General features: G+C 39.4%; 1 protein-coding gene across 1 annotated transcript in view; it reads right to left on the bottom strand.

The window, feature by feature from the left end:
- tusc3 (tumor suppressor candidate 3) overlaps nucleotides 1-13,670 on the bottom strand; it is a 198,799-nt gene that overhangs the window by 16,549 nt on the left and 168,580 nt on the right. Inside the window, exons 7-8 of the mRNA XM_061880223.1 lie at nucleotides 9,478-9,541; nucleotides 2,706-2,780 (exon numbers count right to left, since the gene is read on the bottom strand). Coding sequence (XP_061736207.1) covers nucleotides 2,706-2,780; nucleotides 9,478-9,541 — 139 coding nt within the window. The remainder of the gene's footprint in view (nucleotides 1-2,705; nucleotides 2,781-9,477; nucleotides 9,542-13,670) is intronic.

Genomic DNA, 13,670 nt, shown 5'->3' with positions numbered 1-13,670 from the left:
CGAAAGCAATGGATGTCGAGCGGGTCTAACATGATGCTGCGAAAGTTCAATCCATAGTGGCTCCAACACAGCCAAGAGAGTTCAGTCCAAAGCGGATCCAAGACAGCAGCGAGAGTCCCGTCCACAGGAGACCATCTCAAGCGGAGGCGGATCAGCAGTGTAGAGATGTCCCCAATCGATACAGGCGAGCGGTCCATCCTGTGTCCCGACTCTGGACAGCCAGTACTTCATCCATGGTCATCGGACCGGACCCACTCCACAAGGGAGGGGGGGACATAGGAGAAAGAAAAGAAGCGGCAGATCAACTGGTCTAAAAAGGAGGTCTATTTAAAGGCTAGAGTATACGGATGAGTTTTAAGGTGAGACTTAAATGCTTCTACTGAGGTAGCATCGCAAACTGTTACCGGGAGGGCATTCCAGAGTACTGGAGCCCGAACGGAAAACGCTCTATAGCCCGCAGACTTTTTTTGGGCTCTGGGAATCACTAATAGGCCGGAGTCTTTTGAACGCAGATTTCTTGCCGTGACATATGGTACAATACAATCGGCAAGATAGGATGGAGCTAGACCGTGTAGTATTTTATACGTAAGTAGTAAAACCTTAAAGTCACATCTTAAGTGCACAGGAAGCCAGTGCAGGTGAGCCAGTACAGGCGTAATGTGATCAAACTTTCTTCTTCTTGTCAAAAGTCTAGCAGCCGCATTTTGTACCAACTGTAATCTTTTAATGCTAGACATGGGGAGACCCGAAAATAATATGTTACAGTAATCGAGACGAGGCGTAACAAACGCATGGATAATGATCTCGGCGTCTTTAGTGGACAAAATGGAGCGAATTTTAGCGATATTACGGGGATGATATCGCTATCATCTCCATAAACAGAATACAATGATTTACAAATGCTTTTCAATTTATATTTAATTGAATGGACTGCAAAGACAGGATACGTAACGTTCAAACTGGTTTACCGTGTTATTTTTTGCAAATATTAGCTCATTTGGAATTTGATGCCTGCAACATGTTTCGAAAAAGCTAACACAAGTGGCAAAAAAAGTTGAGGAATGCTCATCAAACGCTTATTTGGAACATCCCCCAGGTGAACAGGCTAATTGGGAACAGGGTGGGTGCCATGATTGGGTATAAAAGCAGCTTCCATGAAATGCTCAGTCGTTCACAAACAAGGACGGGGCGAATGTGACCACTTTGTGAACACATGCGTGAGAAAATTGTCCAACAGTTTAAGAACGACATTTCTCAACGAGCCATCGCAAAAAAATGAGGGATTTCACCATCTACCGTTTGTAGTATCGCCAAAAGTTTCAGAGAATCTGGAGAAATCACTGCATGTAAGCGGCAAAGCCAAAAACCAACATTGAATGCCCGTGACCTTCGATCACTCAATTAATCCCTTAATAAATCCATAAAAAGAACCAATTTTTTTTGTCACCAACAAGTACAGTGGGGCAAAAAAGTATTTAGTCAGCCACCGATTGTGCAAGTTCTCCCACTTAAAATGATGACAGAGGTCTGTAATTTTCATCATAGGTACACTTCAACTGTGAGAGACAGAATGTGGAAAAAAAAATCCAGGAATTCACATTGTAGGAATTTTAAAGAATTTATTTGTAAATTATGGTGCACAATAAGTATTTGGTCAACCATTCAAAGCTCTCACTGATGGAAGGAGGTTTTGGCTCAAAATCTCACGATACATGGCCCCATTCATTCTTTCCTTAACACGGATCAATCATCCTGTCCCCTTGGCAGAAAAACAGCCCCAAAGCATGATGTTTCCACCCCCATGCTTCACAGTAGGTACGGTGTTCTTGGGATGCAACTCGGTATTCTTCTTCCTCCAAACATGACGAGTTGAGTTTATACCAAAAAGTTCTATTTTAGTTTCATCTAACCACATGACATTCTCCCAATCCTCTGCTGTATCATCCATGTATCCATTTTGGTATAAACTCAACTCGTCGTGTTTGGATGAAGAAGAATGCTGAGTTGCATTCCAAGAACACCATATCTACTGTGAAGCATGGGGGTGGAAACATCATGCTTTGGGGCTGTTTTTCTGCTAAGGGGACAGGACGATTGATCCGCGTTAAGGAAAGAATGAATGGGGCCATGTATCGTGAGATTTTCAGCCAAAACCTCCTTCCATCAGTGAGAGCTTTGAATGGTTGACCAAATACTTATTTTCCACTATCATTTACAAATAAATTCTTTAAAATTCCTACAATGTGAAATCCTGGATTTTTTTTCCACATTCTGTCTCTCACAGTTGAAGTGTACCTATGATGAAAATTACAGACCTCCGTCATCATTTTAAGTGGGAGAACTTGCACAATCGGTGGCTGACTAAATACTTTTCTGCCCCACTGTATGTGCTCTAATCACTCTATCACAAACAAAGAACTTATTGGAAACTCAAGACAGCCATGACATTATGTTCTTTACAAGTGTATGTAAACTTTTGGCCACGACTGTAGATGTCAGAAAAAAGTAAAATGACAGTACTACCCACATTTGAAAATGAGTGATGAGAAATATAAGCATCCACAGCATGGGGCATACTTTACATCTTACTCTTTCTTTTACTTATTACTCATTGACTTCACATCTCATCTGAATGTGTAGCTCTGTTGTAAATAAAGATGAAAAACAAAATAAGTGTAAGCTGAATACTCAAGTTCTCTACTTACTTCGCCTCTTGCCGACGTCTCCCTTGGAGGTAGCAGCTTCGTTCAGTAGCACCATTCCCATGGTGATCGCAGCATCTGGAGAATGGTTGTCAAGGAAACTATAGACTCCTATAGTTTAGCCCAGGGGCGCTCACACTTTTTCTGCAGGCGAGCTACTTTTCAATTGACCAAGTCGAGGAGATCTACCTTATTCCTATTTATAATTTATATTCACTTATTTATGAAAGAGACATTTTTGTTAACAAGTTAATGGTGTTTAATGATAATACAAGCATGTTTAACACACATAGATTCCTTTCTTTCATGAAGACAAGAATATAAGTTGGTGTATTACCTGATTCTGATGACTTGCATTGATTGGAATTAGACAGTGGTGCTCATAACGTCCGCATTTTCAAATGGAGGAAAAAAAAAAACTCCTCCTTTCTGTCCAATACCACATGCAAGTGGTTGGATTTGGCATCTCATTTGTCCAACTTGCATACTCGTTTTTAAACACTTTGTTATGAAAGTAGCATATGTGTGTGGCCCTTTAATGTCTGGCAGCAGGTGAGTGACGTCAGTGACTGTGCGGGTGGGCAAGCAAGTGAGAAAGCGGTCGCTGAGGGCGGGGGAGAAATACATTGGCATCAAACTCTGTAGCTTGCTAGCTTTCTGAGACTCTTATTTTGTTAGCACAGGCAGGATGAAACAGGTCTTTTATGGTGAAGACAGGAACCGTGCAGTCGGTCTTTAGAGTTTTGACAGTAGGTACGGAGTCTCTAGAAATAAAATGTGTTTCTCTGCGTCCGCCCTGTTAGTGATTTTTTTTCTTAAATATGAGCTCGCAGCAGCCAGCGTCATCTCACAAGATCCTCGGGTGCCGAGAATGTCAAACAACTGACGAAAGTGAAGTCTTGGTATGATTGATGATTGCTCATTTTTATGTCTTTTTTTTAATGCCTGGCTTGAGATCGACTGACACACCCTCCGAGATCGACCAGTCGATGGCGATCGACGTAATGGGCACCCCTGGTTTAGCCCAAGAAGAACCAGGGCAAACATTCTAAGTGTCGCAACATTGTCACATAAGAGTATGGGTCAAAAAGCACATCCCTGCTGAAAAGTTCAAATGCAGACAAATGAATGGCAATTGTAATTAAAGCCAGACACTGAAAGTGTTATTTTCTCCAGAAAGACTAAAAAAAAAAAAAAAAAAAAGCACGGCAAAAAATCAGTGTTCAAAAACCAGAAAATGAAAAAATGAGGGGTATTTTATTTGAACTACGCTTGTCAAGACTTTACAAAACAAGTAAAATTAGCTAACCTCAATGAACCCAAAAATACCTTTTAGAATAAGTACATTCTCACTAATAACAAGTGCACTTTTCTCGGTAGAAAAAAAAAATGGGACTTGTTTGCTCAATATGTTGAAAAATATTACACAATTAAGTAAATGCTAGTGCCATTATCTCGGCATCATGATTTTGCTTTTCATGCTTGAAGTAAGACATTATTACTTGAGTGTTAATCTCAGTAAGATATTACAGCTTGTTGCTGAGATTTTATGACCTATATTGAGTAAAACGTGCTTGAAACTAGAATATCAACTGATGCAAAGCTGTGTCAGCTTTGCATCAGTTGATATTCAGGACCAAAACACTTAAAACAAGTAAAACACAAACATAAAATCTGCTTAGTGAGAAGAATTATCTTATCAGACAGAAAATAAGCAAATATCAACCTTATTTGAAATATCAAATCTAACTTAGATTTCGGTTTTTGAAGTGTGCTGTTCATCAGTGTTGTTCATCTTACATTCAATCAATCAATCAATCAATCAATAAAATCCTAATTAATTAGACTTTTTTTTAAATTATTTTTCATTTTTTTTTGTCCTGTCCAGCTTCTCAGGCCAATCATATAGTTGATATAGTTAACAACACACTCTGTCCAATATTTTCACAAAGATAAAAATAAGTCATATTTTTGGTTCATTTAATAGTTAAAACAAATTTACATTATTGCAATCAGTTAATAAAACACTGTCCTTTTAAAATTGTAAAAGCTTTTTAAAAAAAAAATCTACTACTCTGCTAGCATGTCAGCAGACTGGGGTAGATCCTGCTGAAATCCTATGTATTGAAGGAATACAGAATCCTTTTGAATCGGAAAAATATCGTTTTTGAATCGAGCGTCGTGTTGAATCGAAAAAAAATCGATATATTAGCGAATCGCGACCCCAAGAATCGATATTGTATCGAATTGTAAGACACCAAAAGATTTGTAGCCCTAATATATATATATATATATATATATATATATATATATATATATATATATATATATATATATATATATTATCCAGAGAAGTTAATTATATTTGTGAATTATATTTATATAGCGCTTTTCTCTAGTGACTCAAAGCGCTTTACATAGTGAAACCCAATATCTAAGTTACATTTAAACCAGTGCGGGTGGCACTGGGAGCAGGTGGGTAAAGTGTCTTGCCCAAAGACACAACGGCAGTGACTAGGGTGGCGGAAGCGGGAATCGAACCTGCAACCCTCAAGTTGCTGGCACGGCCGCTCTACCAACCGAGCTATGCCGAATAGTGCTCGATACCGTGGTAGAGCGCAATATGTATGTGTGGGGAAAATCACAAGACTACTTCATCTCTACAGAACTGTTTCATGAGGGGTTCCCTCAATCATCATGATTGAGGGAACCCCTCATGAAACAGTTCTGTAGAGATGATGTAGTCTTGTGATTTTTCCCCACACATACACATATATATATACATATATATATATATATATATATATATATATATATATATATATATATATATATATACATATACATATATATATATATATATATATATATATATATATATATATATATATATACATATACATATATATATATATATATATATATATATATATATATATATATATATATATATATATATATATATATACATACATATTTTCCATTTTCCTTGCGCACTAATTGACTGGAAGAGCAGGCACTTGGTGCGATGATGTCATGTTGTTGAAGGAAAAATGCATTTTTAGACGATATGATTTGCCTGAGCGGCTAGGAGACCCCGAGAGTAACAAGCGGTTGCCTTGTTGCCTTTCCATTAAGATGAAAAAACTAGTTTTTAGTATAAATTTGCTGGTTTCAAGAAATATAATGCCGAGCGCATGTCATTACGTCAATATAATGGCACTAGCATTTACATAATTTAAGAACAATTTGCAACATATTGAGAAAAAAGGTCTCATATTAGTTTTATCTATCAATAAAAGTGCAGTTGTTATTAGTGAGTATATACTTATTTTCAGGTATTTTTTGGCTTCATTGAGGCTAGCTAATTTTAGTTTTTTTTGGAAAGTCTTGACAAGCCAAATTTTCTTGTTCTATTGGCAGATCATTTTGCTTAGTTCAAGTAAAATACCCCTCATTTTTGTATTTTTTTTCCCCCTTGTTTTTTGAACACTGACTGTTTGCAGTGTAAACAAACTGTTGCGTCACAGTCCACACTACGGTGAGTTCAAGAATCGCCAAAATTCGTAGGACAAAACCAATGACGTGCAGTCAGGGGAGGCAGGTGAGGCGGGGCCTCACGTGCCATCATGGAAAGAAAATAAATGTAAAATGAAAAAAATAAAAAATAAATTGTTATATGTATCCAGTGATTACACTATGAAGTTATTTTCCATTAAACTTCATCAGTTTTAGATTATTTTTATTCACATTTGCCGTTTAAATACAGAGAAGAGATTTGCGGTGAGTCAGCAGCCAGTTGAGCCTCGCCATGGATTGCGCAATGACTCGGCTAACTGCTGGCTTCTGTGCAGTGAGACCGTATTGCTGTATGAATTATATTATACATTTCCATAGTTTAGTTAGCACAGGTACATAATGTACAGTTTATTTTGTCAACAACTGTATGTGTGTAACGTATTTCTTGTGCTGGGCAATCATAAAACGGCTGCGAAGACGCACTGGGTGAGGCTCGCAGTAGAGGGCGCTAGTGATCCCAGGGATCATTCTTGCGACTACTCGCCTGCAGAAGAAGTGACAACAAGCAGCAACAGTTAGCAGCGATCGTTTATTTTTTTCCTCTCGCCTGGCCTTTTAACATGGAGGATTACATATCTAAAATAAAATTCTTTTCTAAACTGGACTTTCGATCGAAGCAGGAGGTAATAATTAAAGGAAGACCAAGATTTGCTTCAGACAGTGATCTCCATCGAGACAGAGACTTTTAAATCTGAAGAAAGATAAGGAAGACTTCTATAAACAAGTTATCGATGCTTTTGTTCAAAAGGGGCGGCACATGGACTTCATTTATAAGTAAAGGTGAGGCCATAATAACGTTTTTTTTTTAATTAAATGTGCTTTTTTGTGTGCTACAGTTTGTTTGTGTAAAGTTAAAGTTAAATTAAAGTACCGTGCCCGGGAATCATTTTAGGTGATTTAACCCCCAATTCCGACCCTTGATGCTGAGTGCCAAGCAGGGAAGAATTCTGGTTTGAGCTTTTAAACCCAACCCGTTAACTGCTGCCAATCAAACGGTGAATAAGATACTCTTTAGGGTTCATATGTTTGTAAATCTGACTGTGATGAATTCAGCGCCTCACCAGCCATGAACCTCACCGCACGTCACTGGACAAAACGAATGCTCTCATCAGTGAAGCAAACACACAAACATATTAAACAATGGGCTTTCTAACAATTAGGAAGGTTTGTGTCATGTTTGTCCTCAAACAAAAAAACATACTAAAACAGAAACATTATTTTTTCCCCCCCATCTTTTTCCATTTTCAATCCATTTTTAAAAAATGCTCCACGGAGCCACCAGGGTGGCACTAACAAGCAACGGGTTGCTGACCCCTGCGTTACAGCTACAAACCCTGTTTCCATATGAGTTGGGAAATTGTGTAAGATGTAAATATAAACGGAATACAATGATTTGCAAATCTTTTTCAACCGACATTCAATTGAATGCACTACAAAGACAAGATATTTGATGTTCAAACTTCCAAAACCTGTGTGTACCTTTCACTAATAATGGTGCATTCACAGATGTGTAAGTTACTCATGCCATGGGCACTAATGCACCCCCATACCATCACAGATGCTGGCTTTTGAACTTTGCGTCGATAACAGTCTGGATGGTTCCCTTCCCCTTTGATCCAGATGACACTATGTCGAATATTTACGAAATTAATTTGAAATGTGGACTCGTCAGACCACTATTTCACTTAGCATCAGTCCATCTTAGATGATCGCGGGCCCAGAGAAGCCGGCGGCGTTTTCTGGATGTTGTTGATGAATGGCTTTCGCTTTGCATAGTAGAGCTTTAACTTTCCCTTACAGATGTAGCAACAAACTGTATTTAGTGAAAGTGGTTTTTCGAAGTGTTCCTGAGCCCATGTGGTGATATCCTTTAGATATTGATGTCAGTTTTTGATACAGTGCCATCTGAGGGATCCAAGGTCACGGTCATTCAGTGTTGGTTTCCGGCCATGCTGCTTACGTGGAGTGATTTCTCCAGATTCTCTGAACCTTATGATGATATTATGGACCGTAGATGTTAAAATCCCTAAATTTCTTGCAATTGCACTTTGAGAAACGTTGTTCTTAAACTGTTTGACTATTTCCTCACGCAGTTGTGGACAAAGGGGTGTACCTCGCCCCATCTTTTCTTGTGAAAGACTGAGCATTTTTTGGGAATCTGTTTTTATACCCAATCATGGCACCCACCTGTTCCAAAATAGCCTGCACACCTGTGGGATGTTCCAAATAAGTGTTTGACGAGCATTCCTCAACTTTATCAGTATTTATTGCCACCTTTCCCAAATTGTTTGTCACGTGTTACTGGCATCAAATTCTAAAGTTAATGATTATTTGCACAAAAAAAAAAATGTTTATCAGTTTGAACATCAAATATGTTGTCTTTGTAGAATATTCAACTCAATATGGGTTGAAAATGATTTGCAAATCTTTGTATTCCGTTTATATTTACATCGAACACAATTTCCCAACTCATATGGAAACAGGGTTTGTACAAACTACATGTCCCAAAAAGCAATTGAGTTAAATAGTTGCAATTTGCAATGGCTGGAAATTGGTTACATCGCTAATTTGGACTCTGATTCTGAAATGCACAAATAGAGAGAAAAACAAGTAGAGCATTGGTAAGAAAAGGTATCTCTGTCGCAGGTGTGACCTTGAACCTGTTATTTCTTATGGGGACAAACATCAGCTGGGAGGGAATATTTTTTTTAGCGCCCCGGACACAGAAGTGCAAACGTGCAAGTACACACGACTGCATGGGCAGACAGAGAAGTAGTCAAACACCAGCAGAAATTCTACTTCAAACAAGCAAACAGACGCAGGCCATTATTGGCGGTTGAATTCAGAAGAAATGAAACACGGAGGTTAGAAGAGAACAATCTTTCCCTTTTATATTGTCTGTTTATGTGGCCGAGCAGGTGGCCTCCCTGTGGAGACTGCGATCTGATGGCGCTTTCATTCCCGCCAAAAAAAACTAATGCGGCAGACAGGAGAATTTGTATATGCTATCACACAGGGAAAAAAAAATAAAGTGCGTCCTAAGTGGTGTGTGAAGAGCAAATGAAGAAACAAACCTGGCGGCTTGAATTGAATACATTTGCAGACCAAATGAGCCGCTGTACACTGCGGAGGTTTTTTTTTTCTTTTTTTAATTGATTTGCAATTTGCTGCAGACTAAACATTGGCAAAAGGATACTCAGGAGAAGGATGATGTGGGACTCTGCCACGAACTGAGCCTGACTGCTGCCATGAATGTAACTCTGTAAAAGAAACACACATACAGAGCAAGTAAAGCAGGGGTGCAACAAAATTGTGTTCTTATCTGTACTGTAAAGTTCAAATTTGAATGATGCGCAAGCATCATTAACAATGATACTTCATATACGGTACATATTTACAGACATCAATGGCTATAGATGGAGTGAAGTGAAGTATATTTATATAGCGCTTTTCTCTAGTAACTTAAAGCGCTTTACATAGTGAAACCTAATATCTAAGTAACATCTAAACCACTGTGGGTGGCAATGGGAGCAGGTGGGTAAAGCGCCTTGCCCAAGGACACAACGGCAGTGACTAGGATGGCTGAAGCGGGGATCCAACCTGGAACCCTCGATTCGCTGGCACGGCCACTCTACTAACCGAGTTATACCGCCCGCAGATGGAGCCCCTGTATCACTAATGGTACACCTGCCAATGTTTGAGAATAAATTGTATCGATAATATATTTCATTGTCACATTGGGAGCATGGTGGGTTAGTGCTAGCACGTCTGCCTCACAGAATGAAGATCCGGGTACTTCGGATTCCTCGTACATTCGCCACAAAAAACATGCCAACTACAGTAGTTTTTGGTACCAGAACCAAAATGCATATCGATACTTTTCGAAATAAAGGAAACTATGAAATATTTAAATGGTAAATGGGTTATACTCGTATAGCGCTTTTCTACGTTTTTAAGGAAATCAAAGCGCTTTGACACTACTTCCACATTCACCCATTCACACACATTCACACATTGATGGCAGGAGCTGCCCTGCAAGGCGCTAACCTGGAACCCATCAGGAGCAAGGGTGAAGTGTCTTGGTCAAGGACGCAATGGACGCGACTAGGATGGTAGAAGGTTGAGGATTGAACCAGGAACCCTCAGGTTGCTGGCATAACCATTCCCCAAACGGCACCACGCCATCCCTGTCAATACTGCCTTTATTTAAACAGCAAATCTTACAATACAATTAACATATGTTTCCTAGTGCAGTCAAATAACTATTTTACAAGGTTAAAATATAAATTGAAGGCCATTAAACACATTGGGATTTTCTTGTTGCACTCAAATAAACACTTTCCATATTACATATAACCTGTCATTATCAAGGATAAGAATATAATAAGCTTTATTGACATTATTTTACCGTATTTTCTGGACTACAGGGCGCACGGGACTATAAGGCGCGTTAAACGAGTCATATTATTATTATTATTTTCTTTAAATTGAATATGTAATGGTGGTTCTTTGGTCAAAATGTTGCATAGGTTATGTTTTACAGATCATCTGCAAGTAGCTTTATGACATTTGCTTCAGGATACGTCATTTTGTGGGTGGTCTTATTTACGTGGCTCACCTTCGGCAGCGTCTTCTCCCCGTCATCTTTTTTGTATCGGTGTAGCGTGCAAGGACGGGGCTGGAAGAAGTGTCCAAAGACGGAGCTAACTGTTTTAATGACATTCAGACTTTACTTAAATCAATAACGGAGCAGCATCTTCTCATCCGTGGCTCACTAGTGCAATAACAATGTGTCCCGTAAAAAAATGTCCGACCGGAACTCTCTAATAACTAAAGTTCCTTGGGTGAACAATGTAAACTCACTACAGCGGTATGTTTTAGTGCTTTCATGGCGAGTTTACTGAAATATATAAGTAAGAACTTTACACTACATTATATTAGAAATGGCAACAGTAGAGGATGGATGTCCCATAACAAGAAGATAGGGAAAAAGAAGCTTATTGACCCCAGTGTGGGCACCAACTACAAAGGTGGATGCGCACAGTTTTTTAGGACTAATGCAGATCCCAAATACAGATCAGCAGGTACCAGAAGGTAAGAAAAGTTTGCATGATATTGTGAAACAAAACGCCAGATAATATGTCTTATACACACACTATAATAATACTCGTATGTTGAAGCACAGTACAATCCGTCAAGCGGTGCGGCTTCATAGCTGACCAAAGTCAAACTAAAATATTTTGATAGATTTTTGAGCGCCTTGTGTAATTTTCAATTTTTTCAATGGAACATATACATTGTTGGTGTTTACTCGAGTCATATTGCAGTCTACACATATCTCTTATATTTCACTGCCATCTACTAGTCACACTTTCTTACTTGACCATGTACTAAATAAAATAGCTTCGAGGTAGGCAAGCAAAACCAGGAAATTCCCTACATTAGGCGCACAGGGTTATAAGGCGAACTGTCGAGTTTTGAGAGGAAAACAGTATTTTAAGTGTGCCTTATAGTCTTGAAAATACGGTAAATCATCCATCCATCCATCCATTTTCCATCAAATCAACTTTATTTATAAAGCACATTTAAAATCTGGCAATCATCGGCATAAAAATGAAATGCAATACCTTACTTCCTAAAAATAGAACCAAGGGGGAGAAGGTAAAACGCAAATAAGATTGGGGCAAGAATTGAGCCCTGGTGGACCCCGTGTGGTAGCGGATTGTATTGTACCATATGTCCAGGCAAGAAATCTGCGTTCAAAAGACTCCGGCTTATTAGTGATTCCTAAGGCCCAAAAAAAGTCTGCGGGCTATAGAGCGTTTTCCGTTCGGGCTCCAGTACTCTGGAATGCCCTCCCGGTAACAGTTCGAGATGCCACCTCAGTAGAAGCATTTAAGTCTCACCTTAAAACTCATTTGTATACTCTAGCCTTTAAATAGACCTCCTTTTTGGACCAGTTGATCTGCCGCTTCTTTTTTTTTTCTCCTCTGTCCCCCCCTCTCTTGTGGAGGGGGTCCGGTCCGATAACCATGGATGAAGTACTGGCTGTCCAGAGTCGGGACCCAGGATGGACCGCTCGCCTGTGTATCGGTTGGGGACATCTCTACGCTGCTGATCCGACTCCGCTTGAGATGGTTTCCTGTGGACGGGACTCTCGCTGCTGTCTTGGATCCGCTTTGAACTGAACTCTCGCGGCTGTGTTGGAGCCACTATGGATTGAACTTTCACAGAATCACGTTAGACCCGCTTGACATCCATTGCTTTCGGTCCCCTAGAGGGGGGGGGTTGCCCACATTTGAGGTCCTCTCCAAGGTTTCTCATAGTCATCATTGTCACTGGGTGTGAGTTCTCCCTGCCCACTGGGTGTGAGTTTTCCTTGCCCTTACGTGGGTTCTTCCGAGGATGTCGTAGTCGTAATGATTTGTGCAGTCCTTTGAGACATTTGTGATTTAGGGCTATATAAATAAACATTGATTGATTGATTGAAGACATAAAACTGTCTATTTTTACACAAAAACTCCAGTCGGTTAGGTACGACCGGAACCAGTTCAGGGTGGCGCCCTTAATACCCACACAGTTCTCAAGACGACATATTTGCCAAAATCAGTTGACAGGAGGATATCGTTAAAAACTTTTAGAAGCGCTGACTCTGTGCTTTGGGGGGCTTTAAAACCGGACTGGAACAGCTCAGTGACACCATTATCCTCTAAGAAATGCAACAACTGACTGTAGACACACCTTCTCTAATATTTTGGAAATGTATGGAAGATTAGAGATAAGTCTAAAGTTAGAGAGGAGAGAGGGGGTTGAGGCTTGGTTTTTTATTACCACTACATGTTTAAACTCTACTGGAACTATTCCAGAAGAGGCCATTATTGATAACGCTTCATGATTTATGGTTGCCACTCCTGGTCTGTGTTTTGAGAAAAATACAATCATTAGTGAATACTAAAAACTAAATTATGTATAAATCTACACAGATAAGACATGTAGCATATAAAACACACATTTAGTAAAGTTAAAACACAAATTGTTGCAATTTGTTACAAAATGCAGTCATTGGTTGACGCTAATTGGGCGGTTTTAAAGGGGAACATCATCACCAGACCTATGTAAGCGTCAATATATATCTTGATGTTGCAGAAAAAAGACCATATATTTTTTTAAGCGATTTCCGAACTCTAAACGAGTGAATTTTGGCGAATTAAACGCCTTTCTGTTTATGCCTCTCTCACATCGGTACTCAACGGCATTTTTCCCTACACATCAGACGCATCGAGTCAAATTAGCTCTGTTATTTTCCGTTTTTTCGACTGTTTTCCGATAACTTGGAAACATCATGCCCCGTCGGTGTTTTGTCGGAGGGTGTAACAACACGATCAGGGA

This window comes from Nerophis ophidion, linkage group LG20 (assembly GCF_033978795.1).
Source record: "Nerophis ophidion isolate RoL-2023_Sa linkage group LG20, RoL_Noph_v1.0, whole genome shotgun sequence".
Taxonomy (NCBI): domain Eukaryota; kingdom Metazoa; phylum Chordata; class Actinopteri; order Syngnathiformes; family Syngnathidae; genus Nerophis; species Nerophis ophidion.
Note: the sequence above shows the minus strand (reverse complement) of the source record. Positions and strands in the feature narration are given on the sequence as shown.